The 19,514-nt window shown below is 49.9% G+C and overlaps 9 protein-coding genes across 10 annotated transcripts; 5 read left to right on the top strand and 4 right to left on the bottom strand.

Annotated features, from left to right (window-relative positions):
- Positions 1–579: 579 nt before the first annotated feature.
- Positions 580–2,867, top strand: LOC9657870 (protein CUP-SHAPED COTYLEDON 2). The gene is made up of 2 exons (XM_024685177.1): positions 580–1,171; positions 1,262–2,867. The coding sequence occupies exons 1-2, from the start codon at positions 982–984 to the stop codon at positions 1,582–1,584; spliced, it is 513 nt and encodes a 170-aa protein (XP_024540945.1). The 5' UTR covers positions 580–981; the 3' UTR covers positions 1,585–2,867.
- On the bottom strand, positions 1,982–3,476 carry LOC112349917. The gene is made up of 3 exons (XM_024685169.1): positions 3,439–3,476; positions 2,781–2,868; positions 1,982–2,691 (listed from the first exon to the last, which is right to left on the bottom strand). The coding sequence occupies exons 1-3, from the start codon at positions 3,466–3,468 to the stop codon at positions 2,234–2,236; spliced, it is 576 nt and encodes a 191-aa protein (XP_024540937.1). The 5' UTR covers positions 3,469–3,476; the 3' UTR covers positions 1,982–2,233.
- A 617-nt stretch (positions 3,477–4,093) lies between these two features.
- On the bottom strand, positions 4,094–5,749 carry LOC9630485 (NAC domain-containing protein 67). Its single transcript, XM_002961517.2, has 2 exons — positions 5,030–5,749; positions 4,094–4,883 (listed from the first exon to the last, which is right to left on the bottom strand). Exons 1-2 carry the CDS (start codon positions 5,582–5,584, stop codon positions 4,251–4,253), a joined length of 1,188 nt encoding a protein of 395 aa, XP_002961563.2. The 5' UTR covers positions 5,585–5,749; the 3' UTR covers positions 4,094–4,250.
- Positions 5,750–6,041: 292 nt separating this feature from the next.
- LOC112349919 lies at positions 6,042–7,791 on the top strand. Its single transcript, XM_024685185.1, has 4 exons — positions 6,042–6,149; positions 6,328–6,437; positions 6,501–6,566; positions 6,626–7,791. Exons 2-4 carry the CDS (start codon positions 6,350–6,352, stop codon positions 6,892–6,894), a joined length of 423 nt encoding a protein of 140 aa, XP_024540953.1. The 5' UTR covers positions 6,042–6,149; positions 6,328–6,349; the 3' UTR covers positions 6,895–7,791.
- Positions 7,792–7,882: 91 nt separating this feature from the next.
- On the top strand, positions 7,883–10,073 carry LOC9657869 (inositol phosphorylceramide glucuronosyltransferase 1). The gene is made up of 10 exons (XM_024685136.1): positions 7,883–8,190; positions 8,263–8,383; positions 8,433–8,618; positions 8,673–8,827; positions 8,887–8,994; positions 9,050–9,193; positions 9,248–9,361; positions 9,414–9,648; positions 9,692–9,815; positions 9,868–10,073. The coding sequence occupies exons 1-10, from the start codon at positions 7,927–7,929 to the stop codon at positions 9,998–10,000; spliced, it is 1,584 nt and encodes a 527-aa protein (XP_024540904.1). The 5' UTR covers positions 7,883–7,926; the 3' UTR covers positions 10,001–10,073.
- LOC9630484 (NADP-dependent glyceraldehyde-3-phosphate dehydrogenase) lies at positions 10,001–12,515 on the bottom strand. Its single transcript, XM_002961516.2, has 11 exons — positions 12,509–12,515; positions 12,131–12,445; positions 11,757–11,950; positions 11,565–11,693; positions 11,368–11,487; positions 11,169–11,305; positions 10,954–11,112; positions 10,686–10,896; positions 10,445–10,612; positions 10,263–10,379; positions 10,001–10,210 (listed from the first exon to the last, which is right to left on the bottom strand). Exons 1-11 carry the CDS (start codon positions 12,513–12,515, stop codon positions 10,097–10,099), a joined length of 1,671 nt encoding a protein of 556 aa, XP_002961562.2. The 3' UTR covers positions 10,001–10,096.
- A 54-nt stretch (positions 12,516–12,569) lies between these two features.
- On the top strand, positions 12,570–13,372 carry LOC9630483 (DNA-directed RNA polymerases II, IV and V subunit 9B). Its single transcript, XM_002961996.2, has 4 exons — positions 12,570–12,614; positions 12,820–12,895; positions 13,010–13,168; positions 13,281–13,372. Exons 1-4 carry the CDS (start codon positions 12,586–12,588, stop codon positions 13,359–13,361), a joined length of 345 nt encoding a protein of 114 aa, XP_002962042.1. The 5' UTR covers positions 12,570–12,585; the 3' UTR covers positions 13,362–13,372.
- A 906-nt stretch (positions 13,373–14,278) lies between these two features.
- On the top strand, positions 14,279–16,420 carry LOC9657868 (aspartic proteinase CDR1). The gene has a single exon (XM_002961995.2). It carries the CDS (start codon positions 14,674–14,676, stop codon positions 16,234–16,236), a length of 1,563 nt encoding a protein of 520 aa, XP_002962041.2. The 5' UTR covers positions 14,279–14,673; the 3' UTR covers positions 16,237–16,420.
- Positions 16,421–16,469: 49 nt separating this feature from the next.
- On the bottom strand, positions 16,470–19,356 carry LOC9630482 (phospholipid:diacylglycerol acyltransferase 1). Of its 2 annotated transcripts, none has more exons than XM_024682498.1 (6): positions 19,211–19,356; positions 18,588–19,140; positions 18,277–18,499; positions 17,913–18,199; positions 17,200–17,859; positions 16,470–17,143 (listed from the first exon to the last, which is right to left on the bottom strand). In XM_024682498.1, the coding sequence occupies exons 2-6, from the start codon at positions 19,097–19,099 to the stop codon at positions 16,660–16,662; spliced, it is 2,166 nt and encodes a 721-aa protein (XP_024538266.1). In that variant the 5' UTR covers positions 19,100–19,140; positions 19,211–19,356; the 3' UTR covers positions 16,470–16,659. The 2 variants fall into 2 exon arrangements, with proteins under 2 accessions (XP_024538266.1, XP_002961561.2); XM_002961515.2 differs by having other exon boundaries at positions 17,200–17,462; positions 17,517–17,859; positions 18,588–19,355.
- Positions 19,357–19,514: the final 158 nt, after the last annotated feature.

The raw sequence follows: 19,514 nt of genomic DNA, 5'->3' as shown, positions 1-19,514 counted from the left end.
TCCAGTGTTCCCTTTTTTTTTACGTGATTTTGGTCGGTCCGTCGAGGCACGATCTTCTAGACCGTACACACAAAAAATATTATCTTGTAAAATTTGCAAATTTTTCTGGCGAGTTCGCTGGATTTGTTTAATATTTTTTGCGCTTTTTTTTTATAAGTTTTTTAGCGCGCACCGATTGATGCAAAGGAAGATATAATGCGTCTGACAGACCCACGGACCCTGAAGGCCGGGACCTGACAATATGGACGCGTGGCGCTACCGCAGTGGCGGGAAGCGGCCGTTGACATGTGAGCACGAGTACATGGCCGAATCTCCACCGTCGGTTGCCTCGACGCTGCTAGATGTAGTTATCAGTGTGAGTTGTTCACACTCGCTCGCTCGCTCGCTTTTCCGATTTGGTTTCTACTTTTCTCGGTCGCGAGGAAGACGAAGAAGAAAAGAAATAACTCCTGAGGCGCGGCGGCGGTGTTTCTCCTCCTCAATCGATCGATCGATCGACCGAGCGAGCGAGAGTTTTGTTCTTCTTTCTCGCGAGAGTTGTTCTTCGTCCTCCATCTTTTGTCTTTGTGACGAGCGATCTTCGGTTCGTTTTGTTAGCTACTGGCGAGCGACTGAAGCGTTCTGGTCGAGGCGCTGCTAGCTTCGTTGGTTCCGTCCGCGAATCTGGGATAGAGAAGCTCCAAAAAGATGATAAGCCGGCTTCGTGAGGCGCTCCAAGGGATGGCCTTTCTTTGTTTGCATGCACAAGCGCTCATCTTGTTCCGGCTCTAAACGCTTCAATGCCGTGCCATCTGTAGGACCGGGAGCCAAGCGTGAGAGCTTTGCCGCTTGTCCGTACCTAGGGGCGCATCGCATCGCCTGTGCAGTCGAGAACGCAATTGTCTTTGGCTACTCGGGATTTATATTATCCTCCTCTCCTCCAATCTTCTCCTTGCTCGCTCCTGCGTTCCCTGCAAGCAAAAGCAAAAGAGTTACTCCACCATGGACTTGTTGTCCTTGGCTCAGATGCAGCAAAGGCCTGAGGATCCATATTTACCTCCAGGCTTCCGGTTCCATCCCACGGACGAAGAGCTGGTGTACTACCTGACCAGGAAAGTTCTCTTCAGTAGCTTTAGAATCAGTGCAATTGCCGAAGTTGACCTCAACAAGTGCGAGCCTTGGGATCTGCCGAGTAAGTTGCCCGACAACCTGTGAAGCAATCAGTTAGAGATGTCCACTGAAAAATGGTTTTTTTGTCTACCTTTGGTCTCTCTTTGTGCAGCCAAAGCGAGCATGGGAGAGAAGGAATGGTACTTCTACACTCTAAGAGACCGGAAGTATCCGACTGGAATGAGGACCAACAGGGCCACTGAAGCTGGATACTGGAAGGCAACCGGGAAGGACCGAAACATAAACAGCTCTCGGACCTCCTGTCTGGTGGGTATGAAGAAAACTCTTGTCTTCTATAGGGGAAGAGCTCCAAAGGGGCTCAAGAGCAACTGGATCATGCACGAATACCGCCTGGAAGGGGAAGCAAGTCAGTTTAATCGAAACGCGAGGCTGCCTAAGGTGAGTCTCAAACTACCTCTCAGTTGGAAAAAGTGATGCATTCTCTCGAGTCTTTCTCCTCGTGTTCCCTGTTCTTTCTCCGGTCGGAATCCAATGACCAAAGCTGCTTTTCTTCAACTGCTCACAGGATTCCGAATGGGTGATATGTCGCGTTTTCCAGAAGTTCCCCGGCAGCAAAAAGGCGTTGAGGGAATCCAGCAACCTCGCTAGGGACCCGCACTATGTGATAGCGGCTCAGCAAGTTCACACTTCACTGCCTCCGCTGCGAGACGACTCCCCTCACGTTACAGTCACCGAAGAAGCTGTTGCTGATAGTAGCGAGACGAGCCAGAACGACCAGGTCCCAAGCTTCTCTGACACTTCCTTCCTCAAGGAGCAAAGGCAGAACGGCTGGCAGCCCCGAGTACAAGTCGCGGCTGCTGATACTAATCCAGACACAATGCTGCACCACCCCTCTATAGCAGCAGCAGCAGCACCGCCTGACATTAGCGAATTAAAGCTTCCAACTTGTTTCGCGGCTCAAGCCAACCTTGGCAGCTTACCAGCACTCGAATCGTACACCTTCACCACCACCGGTAACTATTCCAAGCCAAGGCCCGACTTCTCAACGTTTCACCACCTCCAAAACCAGCCCAGCCAACCTCTCGTCCCGGACATCAACTCGCTCAAGGCTCTCGACCAGTTTTCACGGTCGCTGAGCGGTCCATACTCGGTGGCCAAAGCTGGCATACGGGCGTGCAAGGTGGAGCCCAAGTCCGCACCGCCGATGCATCAACCCGTATACCAGCCCATGGACGTAAACACCGCCGGATGGTTGAACGAGAGTCACCCTCACTACCTTGCTCTGTGCACCACCACTCTTCAGCAAAACTTCCCCTCCGGAGCTTCGTTCTCTCTCACGGATTCCGCTGGCACCGACGAAGTCCCACCGAATCTCTACCGAGCGGTTGCTCCGTCTTCTTCGTCGGCGGAAATGGACACGCTGTGGAGTTACTGACAGAGGCCTCTTGTCGACTTGAGATTCGGACGGTAACAAACAACGCTCGCGTCGACCAGCGGATGTCGAGAGCAGCGACGACGATTCACAACCGACTGAAGTTCCAGGCTCCAACTGGACCGAATGGATCACTGTTATGTAAGTACCTATCACCGCATCGAATTTCCCGTTGTGAGTTCTGGACCGCAGAGGCTTGCTCAAGGAAAAAACAAGAAAAAAAAACAGTCCAAAGCACCTGGATTTGCAGCAGCAACAAAACCGCTGTGTGTACCATTGAGTGTATTTTTCATGTTTTGAGAGAAACCAACTTCTTTCCTAGTAATCTGCAAAACAAACTCCAACCATTATTATATAGAGTACCAGCACTCCAAGAGTCCGTTCTCCTGTAAAAACCCCACCTAGACAAACTAAAAGTCCCTTCTTCGGAAAATCTCACTTGGATCCAAGACTTTACAGGCAGATATGAGTGACATCAACATGCCCAAGTAGCAGCAGGAACGAATCTGTGCTTAGATCTTGGGCAATCAAAGAGGGAAAGAAGAAGAGGAAGAAAAAATAAAATTCCAGCGATGTAAGCAGTCAAAGGCTTAAATCACACCACACACCGTGATGTGCATGACAACTTATATATCCTACCAGGAAGAAGAAAGCACGCAAACGAATTCCACGGTACAGCCACAGCGGTAGCGGTCGGTTCCTTTCAACCAGGACGATGAACACACGCGAATAATCTACTTAATGCCAAGCGACCAGTAAAAAAGAATGCTATGAGACTCCCTCATTCCAGCAAAGCTAGAGCGTTTCCTCGATTCAAATTAAGCGCTGCTTCGATTGAATCAAGGCGCCATAGCTCGATCGAGCCGAGGAACACGACGCGCCTAGGGATTTCTTACCTGATCGATCGCAAAGACGCCGCTCGCCATCGCCAAGAGCCAAAATCTAGGGCTGCAGAAGAAGAACACTTATAAACCCCTACATTCCACGTGTCTTCGTTAGGTTTAAAAGTGGCGATGGCGCCTCGCCGCCAGGCGCCGGTGGAATGCGCCAATCGGTAAGCTATGGGGTCGGGATTGATCGTCTAGCTCGCATTCTCGAGTAATTCCTGGATTCTGTTGCGTTCTTGAGCTCCATCGCACGATCTAGAGTGCTTTGGATCGCATGGCCTGGATTTTTGTGTATAACTCTAGAGAAAGAGAGAGAGAGAGAGAGAGAGAGAGAGAGAGAGGAGCTGCTAATAATCTGTCCTGTTGTAGCTGGAACGCCTCTTGTTTTTATGCTGGATGACTCGCCGCTGATTCAATCGCCTTCTCTTTCTTCAGGTTGTGGGCCAAACTTTCTTTTCTCTCGTCGCTCGCTTTGATTCGATGCGCTTGTGACGAGTCATGGTAAGCTCTTTAAGGTCTCTCCATTGGTTTGTACTTTTCTGGAGCTATAGGTACATGTCTATGTCAATCAGGAAAAGAGAGGAACAGCGGCACAGTGGTGCACACTGTGAGTGATCTATCTTGCTGGTGAATCAACAAGCAAGGCAAACATGTACAGGCAAGCTCCATCGATCTATCTATCCATCGATATATTCTGTTTGTTGTTACAGTCTGATATTGACATCGATTTTCAGTATGCTTGCTATATCTTTGAACAGAAATTTCAAGGCCACCACGACTTGCAACCAGCAAGAAACTCTCTCCGCTATATGAGAATAACTTTACTCGATCGTCAGTAGCGTCGTCGGGCTACGTAATGCCTCACGTCGAGAAGAACTGGAACGAGTTCGTGTAGTCCACAAAGCCTCCAGGGTATTGAGCTGCTGGTGCCGAGGATGGTGACGAGAATTGAGGTTCTGCTGAGGAGCACCTTGTTTCTCGTGGAAGAAGTTATGTGCTCTTGTGACCGGGAGCTGCAATGTTTGCTCCTGCTGTTGCTGCTGGTGGTGGTGGTGCTGCTGCTGCTGTTGCTGCTGCTGGTGCAATCCATTGGCTCCATTGATGTATTGCTGCAAGAACAGCGACGGCTCCTCCCTCGCTAGCTGATTCATCATGGCCGAAGTGGTGAGTATTCTCTCCTTGTTTGTCCATTCGTATTGACCAATTGAATTGCCGCCAGACCGGATGGTGTCCCCTGCCAGAAATCCTTGTACGAACGAGTCGTTCAAGGAGCCGAGCCTCGGCAGCGTCGAGATCCTTGAGCTGTCAAGGTCGGGCAACGAGGCAAGCACGTCTTCTGGCGGTGCTGCCGTTTGACTCGCAACCGCAGCTGGCCGCTTGTTGTCCGCCTTGGAAGGCGTTCTGTGGAGCTTTGTCTTCTTTCTGTAGATCCGGCACAGCACCCAGTCGTCCAGCTGCAACGAAAGAAGAACAGCTTGCCAAAGTAAGCCATCGGTTTTTAATACCACTCATGAGCTCGAGCTCTCTTTTTTTTTTTTTTTTTTGTTTTTTTCCCCAATATGCAGGACTTATGCAACTACTTGGAGGAATTGAAACTTACTCTGGAGCCCTTCCGGCGAGGCTTGTGGGGATTGTCGACTAGACGGTACTCGTGCATAATCCAGTTGGTCTTCGCCCCCCTCGGCGCTCTGCCTTTGTAGAAGACGAGGGCCTTTTTCACGCCAACTTTGCGGCCGTCAGTGGAGCTACAAATCGGCTTGTCCGTGCCGGTGGCCTTCCAGTAGCCAGATGCAGCCGCCCTGTTGGGACGAGCACCATTGGGATACTTACGCTCGCGGGGGCTGAAGAAGTACCACTCGCGCTCGCCGAATAATGCATGCTTTGGGAGGTCCCAGGGATCAAACTTGTACAAGTCCACCTCGGCAATTATGGGAATTGGAGCAGTGAAAGGATGCGAAGGAGCGGCCTTTTTGGAGAGGTAGTGCACCATGAGCTCCTCGTCAGTGGGATGGAACCGGAATCCAGGGGGGAGCTGGAGCTCGGCAACTGCTGGTGGAACAGCAACTGTCACAGGTGTGGCCACTGCTTCTGCTGGGGACGCTGCTCCTCCGCCTCCAGGAGCTGCAACTTGCGAAGGATTCACATTTCTTTCCATGATGGCAGTCAGGAAACTCGTGGAGAAGTATGAAGAAGGCGGGAGTGTGTAGAACTCCGGTGGCAGAGGCAGGAAGAAAGCTGCGGGGATTTGCGGAGTGAGATCTGGGGGCAGATACGGATCATATGCTAGGCGCACAGGGCGGTGAATGAATCTCCATGACTTTCAACCAGGGCGGTGGGTGGGAAAGGAAAAGACTCTGCAAGCAAAGACGAGTGAGCAGTGCTCCTTCTCTGCGGATGAAAACTTATCCTTGTCACTCGGAGAAGTTCAGGAGAGAGAGGGGAGCAGGAAAAGGAGGTGGTGGTGGTGTCAGCTTGAGATGAGCGAAGCATGGGTAAAGCGCCAAATTCCAAAGGAAGCATCTGAGAGGGACTAGAGGCCCAGCTGTCGTGCTGAGAAGAGGGAGCTCGGGTCCCCCCTTGGACACCTATGATCGACACGTAAGATGTTTTGGACGAGAAGGGAAGCTCACCGCTCGCACTGCTTCGCGCGAGTGGGCCAAAGCGAGCCCATCACAAATCCGTGCTATCGTCCCGAAAGGCGAGATCGTCTTCCATTTCCGGTAAATCTTTTCTTTCCTTCCATTCGTTCTTTCGATTTCGCGTGTTTTTTTTCCTTGTCTTATGTTCTTGAGTTCGACGGTTCTTTATTTTTCCGGTGGTTTTTGTTCTGCTTTTGATTTTTTTGGTGTCTCTTCATTCACTTTGACGGATATTTATCTGATTTGATTTTCTTGGCAGGAAGCGCTTATGTGATGGATGGATGTGGTGCGGGATCCAAAAAATGCTGGCGTGCATATCTCGCTCACTGTGCTCATCTGAATTATGTTTCGGGGACCCCGTCAGCAAAGGTTCGTTTTGGCTAAACTCGCTTGCAAGCGTGCTCTAATACTGCCAAACTTTGACGACGGAAGTAGCGTTTGATCGTCGCAGTTCCACTGCTGCATTGCTGGATTCACATACAAGGCACACGAACTTAGGTAAGCCATTGCTATCTTGCAAAACTTTAGTTTTTATGGTGTTTTGTTTTTCTGTACAGGTGTGGGCTTTTTCTCTCGCACGCAGGATGTCTTCGTGAAATCCGACAAAAAACATCTCACGCGCTGTGAATCACCTGGTATTCATCTCAGCGGACAACATCTGCTGCTTCTAGTGGCCACGCAGCCGAGAGAGCGAGAGGCGTGCTGGATTGGAATGGCAGCGTCGATCTCGACAAGCTTCACTTTGAGAGGCGGTGCTCGTCACACGACTCCGCCGCAGATTCGTCCGCAGCAAAAAACGAACAAGGTGTGGGGCCTTTCGCTTTGATATCTTTGGCTGTGATCCAACCCCTCGTCAAAGTTTGCTTGCTAAAAAAACTTGAGTGCTCGGCCTCTTTTTCCTCTTCGAGCGCGGCGCGCAGCGGTCATAAACGTGGCCAGAGCTTCAGCCAGTAAAAATCGTGAGCTCACTCATCCTTTTATTTGATTGTCATTCTCATGACGTGCGGATTATAGAAATCACGAGACCATCAGCTTTGCCTCAGTGGACGGCGCACGGACGAATTTGAAGCATCCGCAAAAGAACTTTGACTGGGCTATACGACAAGCTACAGGGTACCCGAGTATAACACACATTCGATTTCTTTTCCATGGCATCTTGGACTTTTCAAGCTCGTGTGCTCAGATTCTATGGGTGGAAAAGAAGCTTCATTGCTTTGGAGCTCAGATTCTTCTCTCAGCAGTGTAATCACAGCACGCGAGAATAAAAGTGGAGGATAGAAACATTCGCTCAGAGACTCTTTTAGCGATTTTTTTTTTTCCATCAGGGGGGTCAGAGATGGAACAATGAAAAGCTAGAGGTCATCAGCGCAAAAGAGGAAGAATACCAAGAGACCCAAGAAGGAAAACAAAAAAAAGTGCTCAGGATTTTTGGGATGAATCAACTTCACCGATCTTCTCAGAGTGAGCTGGAAAATCCAATCATCATCGCACGAATGCAGTATCCTCAGTCACAGAAAATTCCATCACAGATATCAGAATTAGCATGGATATGAAAGAAAAATTTCTGTCATCACTGGAAAACTCCCAAAACGAACCGAGACGGGTGCTCATAGTGAAACTGCGATCTTCGATTCTGTCTACAGGCCGCATATCGGCGAATCAGAACGAGGAATTGGGTAGAATCATCGCACAAAACGCACAAAGCGCAAGAACCCTAACTATGGCGGCCAAGAACCCTAATTCTAAAAACCCTAGATGCGATCTTGTTTTAAAATGGATGACTCAGCCCTAGGATCAAGAACCCTAGAAACAGAGTAGACGGGGAATGGAATTTTAGGAGAGCCAAGCAAGGCTAGGGATGAGGGCGCTGATTCTTCTGGCGTCGCTGTGCTGCATTGCGGCCTTGATCAAGAATGTCGCGGATGCGTTTGGCGTCCACCAGAAGATCTGGGAGCCGAAGAGGCCGCGATCGACGCAGGCATACGTGACGCTGCTCTATGGCGACGAGTTCTTGCTGGGAGTGCGCGTCCTTGGGAAATCCATTCGTGACACGGGAACGAGCAAGGATTTGGCAGTTCTTGTGTCCGACGGTGTCTCCATGGATGCGATCAGGCTTCTGGAAGTAAGTTCTCTTTTTTAGTTTTTAGTTTTGTCTGGTAAGTTGGATGGCATTTTAATTTTTATCTTTGAGCAGGCTGATGGATGGATTGTGGAACGAATCGAATTGCTCTCAAATCCCAACCAGCAACGCCCAGCGAGGTTCTGGGGAGTCTACACGAAGCTCAAGATTTTTAACATGACACAGTACCAGAAAGGTGTGTGATCTATTCGTTTTTTTCTGTCTTTGAAATGGGATTCTGGCAGTTGTATACTTGGACGCTGATACAATCGTCGTAAAAGACATTGAGGATCTTTTCCAGTGCCAGAAGTTTTGTGCCAATCTCAAACATTCCGAGCGTCTCAACTCCGGGGTGATGGTCGTAGAGCCCTCGGCAGAACTCTTCGACGACATGCTTAAGAAAGTTAGTACGCTCCCCTCGTACACTGGAGGTTCGTCTAGAAGAAAAACTGTCTTTCTTACAAACTTATCATCGCTGCTCGCAGGTGATCAAGGTTTCCTCAACTCCTATTACCCCGACTTTCCCAATGCACAGCTCTTTGATCCCAATCTCAAGCCAGATCAAAGAACACCGCGGCAAATGGAGCGACTTTCGACCCTCTACAATGCCGACGTCGGGCTTTACGTACTGGCAAATAAAGTAGGTACTCGCTCGGACGTTCTTTTCTTCATGTCGTTAACGAGCTTTAACTCTTGCAGTGGATGGTTGATGGAAGCCAATTACGCGTTGTTCACTACACTCTCGGTCCTCTAAAACCTTGGGACTGGTGGACCGAGTGGCTTTTGAAGCCAGTCGATCTATGGCAGGTAATCTGGAAACGCTCATCTCATCTAAAAGTCTGTAACTTAAGCCTCTTCGCAGGACATTCGGAGGTCTCTAAAGAGCTCTTTGCCAGGCACGGGCGGGGGACTAGTTCCACACGACCGATTCGTCGTCGGTGTGCTCTCAGTCCTTCCAGTTTTCCTTGTGGCGTTACTGATTTGGTACCGACGTCGTCCTCCAAATGTGAGCTTTATACTTTTCATACTTTCGGGTTTTTACTAGATAAGCTATTCCCAGGGCGTTCGTACTCCTCTTTGCAATGCCTCCCTCTGTGGATGGATGCGGCAGTTTCGATTGTACAGGACAGTTTTGGGTGTTCTTTCGGCTGCTGGAAACGGTGCAAACTACCAGGTACTTTTCCTCTAGCGTGAAACTAACGTGAAGCGGTCGTGTTTGTTTACAGAATGGCCATACCAAGCACATTGCTCTCATATCCATCGTCGTTTGCTTTGTGCTGGCTTTGTTATCAGCTGGCGCAGCTTTTCACCTTATTCCCCGTCAAGTGATGCCATGGACCGGAATGCTACTTCTCTACGAGTGGACAATTTTTCTGTTCTCGCTCAGCTTTGGAACGTTCCTCGGCCTTCTTTACGACTGGGGGAAATCCACGTCAAGCTCATCTTCGCCGCCATACAAAGGTAAAGCACTTCTCGCGAGCGAGACGCTCATTTTCCGTAGCAGGTCACTCTAAGCAAGCGTCGATTTGGGACATGGAAACAACGTCGTATGGCTTTGGGATGGCTGCTCTGACTCTCCTGGTTCCCTGTTTGCCGTTTCTTCTCGGAATCACGGCCATGTTTGCGAGGTAAACAAAGCTTCTGGCGAGAATCAATGACGAGAAAGTTTTTCTTCAACAGGGTGGGAACGTTTGTTGGAGCGGGGATGGTGCTCGCGGTGTTCATGACATACTCTGCGCAAAACTTGGGTGTTCGCTGGTTTCTACTTGGTCGAGAGGATGGTGGCTCGTCTCTCGACTTGATGAATCATTGATCATTGCAACCTCTTCGGAAGTTTTGTTCGCATGTAAACTATGTGTGATAAGAGAAAAGTTTTAGCTGGTCAACATTCGCAAACCTTTTGGTTCTCTCAAGCCATGGTATACGAGTTTGATGGCAAGTTCATAACAGTCGTCTTGATTTTCACCATCATGTTGATGCTGTTTGTGATCCCTTGCGACCCAATGCCACTGTCTCGAACACCCTGCAAGGAGCTCTCTTAAGCACCGCGAAACTCTAGAGTGTTTCTACAAAACCTGGAATGGAAAGTGATCCGGTCCTCTCGCTGGTGCAGCATTGATCTGAACGGTTCCAGTTTCCATAGCATCACTCACCTGCATCGCTCTGTCAAGACTCTGGGTGAAAACACACCCCTGCATTTTAGAAAAACAACGAAATAGTTAGAAACTTTCCAAAAAGTATAGTTTTCCTAGCGAACCTGGAGCCCGTATCTGCTCGCATTGCAATGTTTGATGCCTTCTTCCTGCGTCTTGATTCGGATCACTGGGATAATTGGACCAAACGGCTCTTCCCACGCTATTCTCATCTCGGGCTTCACTTTGTCTACCAAAATAGGCCAGATGAGATTTCCTTGCCTTTTCCAATCCTGGTTGGAACAAGCAAAACAGAATGATTGAGTCGAAGGAATGTTTGCTATGCTGTAGTCTATAGTATGGTACCTGACATAGTTTTGCACCCTTTTGCTTTGCATCGCTCACAAGCCCCTCGATAAAGTTGGCTGAAGCATCGCTGACGACTGGAACAATATCACAATCCTGTTCTGGTGGCCCGACCGTGAGCTTTCCGACCTTGGCGTTGATTTTGCTCACTAGAGTATCCGCTATACTTTCTTGAGCCAGCACAACTTTAACTGCCGTGCACCGTTGCCCGCTACACGAGAACAACAAAACCATGAATAAAAAAAGAGAAAAACTCTGCAAAACGCACCTAAAAGCAAAGCCACCTTTGATCACATTCGTAGCAGCAGCCTCAAGATCTGCATCATCAAGAACAATAAACGCGTCCTTGCCACCCAGCTCCATTTGTAGCGGGACCATGTTTGCCTTTCTGGAAATGGAGATTCCAGTTTCGCATCCACCTGTAAAACTGCAATAACATAAGTCAAGGCTGAGTGTAAAGTTCCTGAGGGATGATTCACGCACCTGATACAATTCACCATGGGATGTGTCGTCAGGTAATCACCAAGCTCAGAGACCTTTATCGTCACGCATGAGAGCAATCCCTTTGGAAATCCAGCCAAGTGGAAACAATGCATCATGTGAATAGCGGAGACAGCTCCCTGCGAGAGATAAAACAAAATAAGAAAAAGTCGAGAGTCCCGTGAGATGATGAACGTCATACTTGAGTTGGAGGCTTCAACACCACTGCATTTCCAGCAATCAAAGCCGGGCCGAGCTTGGATACAGACAGGTTCACTGGATAGTTAAACGGAGGAATGCAAAGAACAACCCCAAGAGGAACCTGCACTGAATACAAACGAAAGAGCCTAAGAAGTGTCGCGGCACAGAAAAACACAAACGAGACAAATCTTTGATTACCTTCGATGTGAAGCAAAGCTTGTTTCTGTCATTCCCGGGAAAAGAATCGGAGACTAGAAAATTTCCTTGCGATAGGATACGTATGCCTTCTTCAGCAGTGTAAACTATAAGATCTGCTGAGCGCACCACCTATAGAACAGCACAAAAAGTTGAGAAGACACTCACACGAAAAGAAAAGAAAAGGTGATGGACCTCGGTCACTGAATCCTTGGCGGGCTTGGCAACTTCTCTCACTAAGCACTCGGCAATGGGAGTTTTGTGCGCTTTTAGAATAGCGGCAGCCTTGTACAAGTACTCGGCTCTCTTGCACAGGGGCACCTTTGCCCATTCCTTTTGTGCTTTCTTAGCACTCTGGAAGGCCTTATTCACCTCATCTCTCGTACAAGCTGTAGTAGAGAGCATTGGCTTTTCCTTAGAAAAAGTTCCTTTCTATGTTTCCGGACTGGACCGACCTTTAGATCCTAGAGAAATGCAGGGATTTAATGCAAAAGAAAAAAAAGGAATGAAAAAAGGGCTAGACACTACATTCTCGCCATAGAAGAAAAAGGACGAGGAATTTAGCTTACCAGTCACTTTGTACTGCGTCTTTCCATTGGAAGGATTGAGAACCGCGAGCGACTTCCCCGACGACGAAGTCTTCCATTCGCCGTCGGCGTAGTAGCAGAAGACGTCGCCGTCGAGCACGGATTTGAAGGGGCCCTGTCCCGCGAGCCCCAATCCGAGGCCGCCATCGCAGCCGCAGCTGCTGAGGACGCCGCGAATGCACTCCAGCGTGCCCGATGGATCGGATCCAACCCTAGGGAGGAAGATCGACCCTGCGCATCCCAAGAACCCTAAAAAACGATCCCCCGCATTTTTAGGGCTGAAGGGACGCGTCCTTTCTGCCGTTGGGAATTAGGGCAAACACGCAGTGAAGCTGACGTGGCAGAGCAGCCTCCGTCCACGTGTCATAAATCGCGCGTGCTTGGAAGAGCCCTAGGTCATTCTCTAGAGGAAGAAGCGAGCTACAGGAGCGCCAACAATGAGTACCATGAAGTTCTGCCGCGAGTGGTACGCTTTCTTTTCCAGCTTCTGGCATTTAGATCATCAGCATGGATTCTCCCTACATCTATTTTTCATGAGCTTGTGAGCATCTAAGTTTCATTAAATTGGAGCAGTAAGCTAGATTTCGTGCGCGTAATCTGGGTGTGGCTTGCTCATTTCTTCCTCGGTGTGAATTGCTCCGTTTCTTCGTCGCGAATTCTTTTCTTTGCAGCAATAATATTTTGTACCCGAAAGAGGATCGTGACCAGAAGCTGCTCCTGTACGCTTGTCGCAACTGCGATCACCAGGTAGGACCCTCTTCTCTCTCTCTCTCTCTCTCTCTTTTTTCCTTCCAATCCTTCCTTTGGTTTGAAAAATCGTTGAAACTTTGTTGTCCCAAATTCTGGGATTCCACTTTGTAGGAGGCTGCCGACAACAATTGCGTGTATCGGAACGAAGTTCATCACACAGCCGATGAGAGAACGCAGGTTCTCCAAGATGTTGCGTCGGATCCCACGCTTCCCCGCACAAAGGATGTGCGATGCTCGCGATGCAAGCATGGAGAAGCAGTCTTCTTCCAGGTACAAAAAAAAAAAGAAAAACAGAGAGAGAGATCAATCAACACTAGAAAAAAGTTTCCAGATCCTCTCCTCTTTTTTTCTTACATTGTTCTTACGTTGTTGTCTCTATCAGGCAACAGCGAGGGGTGAGGAAGGGATGACGCTATTTTTCGTATGCTGTAATCCCAATTGCGGCTATCGCTGGAGGGATTGATCAAAATAACATATCGGGTAAGATCAAGTTGGCATTTCGTGAGAGATCTTATTAGCTAGTGAATTTTTAGTGCATTTCGTGAGACACCTCATTAGCCAGTGACTTTTTAGTGCTTGCGAAGTGTTTCCTCCACTTCGGAACGCGTGCGTTTTTCGCTACAGTGCTTATCTTACACTTGAAAGTTGTAGATTTTTCGTGTCAATCTCAGATGGTTATAGTTTTTTTTGTGTGTGTCATTCCTCTCCTTTTCAGACGCGACACATATCACAAAGCTTTTTGCGGACGCGATTTGCTTGTGGGGTTAGTCTCAATCTGGAATCGCTCGCTTTCGTCGCGGTTTGCTGGATGCCCGTGTGCTGTCCTCGTCTCTTCGAGCAGCAGCATTTGGATCTAGCTCGAGAGGCGAGCGAACTTGGAGATGGGTCCATGCGCTTGTCATCGATTTCTATACTTTTTTTTATCTCCAAGACCTTGGTCTCTAATGAATATCACTCAATTCTCTATGGTGGTTCCTTGTACACTTCACTGCTTGCTCTCCACAACGCGAGAATTTGGCAGCGCGTCCTCGTCTCGAGAAAAAACATTCGGTGCCATGTCGCTCGCAAAGGCGACTGCTTACGGCTTCGCCACTTGGAATATTCAAGTACCATCAATCATACTGCCATTCCATCCCATAAATAACAATTTTAAAACAAAAAATGAAATCAAAAGTAGAAATCAAAACATAAAAAAAAAAGAAGAAGCTTCCCATCCATGAGTTGGAGCCAATTCTCTTTGGTACATCCCATAAATTAGAAAAAATGGAAAGTAAAATTTAGAAAAAAGAAGGTAGAAATCAAAAAGATTCCAACCCGTGGTTGACTAGATCATAGAGCTTTGATACAGGCTCTTTATAAAGAAAAAGAGAAATTAAGATCGTCTAGAACCTTTATGTTGGATCAAAATGGGAGTTGTAACAAGATTGGTAGAAAATGCTGGGTCCCATTGACCACCTCACTCGACGCAGACGCACACCACCATCCCTTTGTGTGTTTGCGTGGCCTACTAGCGCTACCAAAAGAGAGAGAGAGAGAGAGAGAGAGAGAGGAAAGCTATGGATCTCCCCTCGATAGAGAAAGATTGAAAGAAAGGAAGGAGGAGAAAAAAAAAAGAGAGAAAGACCCTCCTCATCCGCCCTTTACTTAAACCACGCTCTTTCTTCCTCCATTCCGCCCAGACGGCCAATTCCCCATAAAGATACTTCGTGGGCGATCAATCCCTCCATCCATCCATCGCTCGTGCTGGTCGATCGAGCGAGCAAAGGGAATTCCCCATGGCGTCGGCCAAATTCTTTGCGCTGGCGCTCCTCAGCTACGCATTCCTGCTGCTCATCGTCGCCACGCTGCTGCTCGCGGCGGTGCCGAGGATTCACGTCCACAACTTCACGCCCCAGCGCCAGCGATCGTCGGGGATAGCGAGCGGCCACCAGGAACACATGCGCCGGAAGCTCCTCGCCCACCAAGAACACTCTGTAGAGCAGGGGTCGATGAGCAGCACGATTTCCTCCAAATCCTCGGCGGTTCCTTCCCAATCCTCGACAATTCCTGGATTCCGCGCTAGCCTGGTGCGCCGATCGTCGACCCACGCCGCCAATTCCACCCGCGCCGAGCGATTGCGCGACGCCGTCCACCGCAGCAAGGCCAGAGCCAAGGCCCTGGCCGAGAGGATGAGCGAGAAGATCACGCCCACCAAGCTTGATTACCAGTCGCCAGTGGCGTCGATCAGCGGCGCCTACACCATGGAGATCGAGCTGGGCAGCCCACCCAAGAAATTCAACGCGATCGTCGACACTGGCAGCGATCTCGTGTGGATCCAGTGCAAGCCGTGCTCGCAGTGCTACAGTCAGAGCGATCCCATCTACGATCCATCCGCCAGTTCCACCTTCGCCAAGACATCGTGCTCCACATCGAGCTGCCAGAGCCTCCCAGCGTCGGGCTGTAGCTCCTCCGCCAAGACGTGCATCTATGGCTACCAATACGGCGATTCCTCGAGCACGCAGGGCGATTTCGCGCTGGAGACGCTGACGCTGCGATCCAGCGGTGGCAGCTCCAAGGCATTCCCGAATTTCCAATTCGGATGTGGGCGATTGAATTCCGGCTCCTTCGGCGGTGCCGCTGGGATCGTGGGGCTCGGCCAGGGCAAAATCTCGCTCTCCACGCAGCTGGGATCGGCGATCAACAACAAATTCTCCTACTGCCTCGTCGATTTCGACGACGATTCATCCAAAACGAGCCCCCTGATCTTCGGCTCTTCGGCATCCACGGGCTCTGGCGCGATCTCCACTCCAATCATCCCCAATTCCGGGCGATCGACGTACTACTTCGTGGGGCTGGAAGGCATCAGCGTCGGCGGCAAGCAGCTCTCCCTGGCGACGCGCGCGATCGACTTCCTGTCCGTGAGGAGCAAGAAGAAGCTGCGCGTCCGTGCCCTAGAGGTAAACTCCGGCGGTACCATCTTTGACAGCGGTACGACGCTGACGCTACTGGACGACGCGGTCTACTCCAAGGTCAAATCGGCGTTTGCCAGCTCAGTGTCGCTCCCCACCGTCGATGCCTCCAGCTCGGGCTTTGACCTCTGCTATGACGTGTCCAAGAGTAAAAACTTCAAATTTCCCGCGCTCACGCTGGCGTTCAAGGGCACGAAGTTTTCACCCCCCCAGAAGAATTACTTCGTGATAGTCGACACGGCGGAGACGGTGGCGTGCCTGGCAATGGGCGGCTCGGGTAGCCTCGGGCTGGGAATCATAGGGAATCTCATGCAGCAAAACTACCACGTGGTGTACGACCGCGGTACGAGCACCATCTCTATGTCCCCCGCGCAGTGCGACTCGTTATAGCAGCTCCCGCACGAGGCCGCGTACGTGGTACCGCGCGGTGGTGGCGGTGGAGGCGGTGGTGCCGGTATCGGCCCAATATATTCTGGCGGTGCCGTACAGTGCCGTCGTGCATTGTTCCAAGCGCTTCTCGTGGTATATGTAACTTTCATAGCCTTAACCTTACAAGTGTGATTGAGTTCTCACATTTGCTCTCTAATCATATAGAGTGATATTACTACAGAAAAGTTGGTATCTATCAAAGTTTCCAACTTTAATTCATACTTTGATGAAGAGCTTCTTCCACCATATAGAGGGGATACTACAGGAAAGTTGGGAACTACCGAAGTTTCCAACTCGATTCATACTTTCGGATCCTCGATGAAAGTGCTTCTTACACCACTTGAATCGATGAGACCTTCGAGCAAAGGGTCTCTTGTGGAAGTCTCAGAGTTTCAGCTTGATTCGCTCCGACCACTTTGGAAGATTCGAGACGACCCTGTCGCCACCGAGGTCCCGGCCGGACGCGCCAGCGGCAACCCGGAGAACATCCTCGATCAGCGCAAAGTTTCCCATGATGTCGACATGGCTGCCGCTCTGCGTGCCGCGGCCTTCGAGCAAATTCGCCGGAGGAGCGTGCTGGAATTCCCTGGTGAAGCTGGAGATGTTGCTTGGGTTGAAGCGAGTCTTGCCTTGCCAAGGTTTGGCACACATGAAGCCTGCGCTGAGGACTGGCACCGTCTCGTCGCCGTCGACGAAGTGGACTCCGCCTTTCAGACATCCTTCCGAATCCTTCTCGGCCGATGCGTCGATTCTAAACGGGATGTAGCAAGTGTCGTTGTCTGACGATAGCTTGTAGACGTAGCTTCTCTCGGTCAGGATACCGACACCGTACATGCAAAAGATTTCCATGTCCGGGGCGTTTGGCAGTCTGGAAACAAGAAAAACAAACTTAGGAGAGACAACGAGGATGAAATAAGCACTTACGTCGACTCGAGAGGATTTGACCAGTACTTGTAATGCTGGTACTTCGGATCCGAAAGGTCGTCAGCAATCTCGTAAGCCCAGTTTGCATCAGCTCGCTTCATCATTTGCGGTGCCACGAACCTCAAAACATCAAGCATCCCCGAAGATGTGTACACTTTGCCATCGGCCACGGCTTGAACGCTCTCCCAGCTCATCTCGTGATACTCCGTCCACACGTCTCCGCACGAGACATTCTCTCGCACGGGCGTTTGTTTATCTATATTCTGTTGAAAGGGAGCATTAGCATGCAATGAGAAAGGTGTAAAACAACAGCGTACCTTAAAGTCAATCTTTCTATCGAGAGCAGAAGAAGCTTTCTGCACTGAATCTTTTCCGAAAGATACCATCCTCCCGTAGTGTGCCATTGGCTTTCCATGCGGTCCCAGCTCTTTCCCATCCGTTATGTTCTTCTCTTGGCATTCGGTAACTTCCTCGACCTTCGGCTTCTTGCCTGAACAATCGTATCCTTCTTCTGGCGATGAATCCAAATCTCCCCAGATTGCCTCCCCTCCTCTTGGGAGCATCGACATCGTAGCATCCCACGTACGAGTTACTGACATTATATGCTGCAGCGTCTGTAGTCCAAACAATTCGGAGTCAAGAACACCTGGTGCGACAGCTCTGGATACAAAATACAAGACGATAAAACGTGGAAAAAGAAAATGAAATAATACCTTGCAACAGCTATATCTTTCGCTTCAGCGGAGAACAGACCAGCGAATGCTTTAGGAACGCCCAGAAAAGGGCCACCGATGTTCATCACGCTTTTGATGTGCTTTGCAACCCAGCCTTCGCCGGCACCGGCACCACCTGCAGAAATCGGCGCTTCCACCCACTTCATAAAGTGTAGAAAATACAACGCCCCCATAGAGTGCGGTATGACAACCACCTTTTCGTTGTTGTTCGTGCTTACGAGAAGCTCAATGGTGCTTTTCAGCCGGCTCAAGCTTTTATCACGACTCTGCCAACAAGAAAAAAAAAAAGCAACCCGTTAAAATATCAGCAGAGAAAAAGAGAAAGAACAGTCGCCACACTCACCTCTGTATTCTGAAAGGACAGCCTCCAGTCGTAGGAAGCCATATGCATTGACTTCTCTTCGTATCCCAGCCGAGCCAGATTGTCTATAAGAACAGCCCACACAAAATATCCCGGTGCAAAATAATCAGCAGCCACAAGGCCGGACACAGCTCTCACTCGAATGCCGGCCGGATCTAAGCCAGTCTCATTGTCTAATCTCATGTGCTCCAGCCAGCACAAAGGCCTGCCAAAACAAAACAAAGCAAGAACTTCATCAAACATTCACGAGAGAGACAAACAAAAACCAACAAAAAAAAAAAAAAAACTCGAACCTTTTGTAGACTTCTCCAAACGTTCCACCCCAGAGTCGCTTTCTAAACAATCCTTCCGCGCAAGGACGTCCAGCCCAGAGCTCCAAGCCACCCGTGACAATCCCAGGAACAAAAACAACGGGGTGCTTGACACGGAGCCCCTCTCTGGCCAGCCTTGTCCCGGGAAGCTCCGGCAATGGCCCTGTGATAGCCTCGGTCACGTACTGTGGCAGCGAAGGGACCGCATTGTAGAGCACCAGAAAGAGCCACCACATGACACACATATAGCCGATGAGCCAGCAGCATGTATCCAGGCAGCGCCACTTTGGCTTCTCGCGAGCTCGAACGGGGATTCCAGGCACCATGCTAGATTTCCCCTTCTCATCCTTGCCAATCTTGATGGAATCCTTTCCCCCCTGCTGCTGCTGCTTGGAATTCTCGCCATTGCTGCCGCTATTACCATCCTCCTGCTGCTGCTGCCGATCCTTGCTTCCTCCATCCTCGTCATTGCCTTGCTTCCGCCGGCGCAGCATTCTCGGGGGGTCGATCGATCGCTCTAGTTGCAAAATCTGCCCTGATTCATCGATAACCCCTTCAAGAACCCCGGCGATGGACGATTTGGCCGCTGGCGGCCACAATCTCACCTCGAGCGATCCGCGGAGTGGATGCGCGCCCTAGAAATCCATCAAAGATGCCACCGCCTTCCGGCTGCTAGCGCTAAAACTTTGTGTGGTACCTAATGGCCTCGCGTCCATGCACGCAAACATGATATTAATTTTCACCCTAAAGAGAGATACGCCCTTCAACGTGGGAGAACAGAAAACAAAGAAGGTTCTACATCCTTCGAGAGAGACTGTATGGCGATCTTATCGATTTTTCGACCGAGATCTTCGATTTTCCTTGTTCTTTTCTGGTGTTCTTCACGATGTAAACGCCGCAGAGTGATTT

This window comes from Selaginella moellendorffii, unplaced genomic scaffold (genome assembly GCF_000143415.4).
Source record: "Selaginella moellendorffii unplaced genomic scaffold, v1.0 SELMOscaffold_1, whole genome shotgun sequence".
Lineage (NCBI taxonomy): Eukaryota > Viridiplantae > Streptophyta > Lycopodiopsida > Selaginellales > Selaginellaceae > Selaginella > Selaginella moellendorffii.
This window is presented reverse-complemented; position numbering and strand designations above follow the sequence as displayed.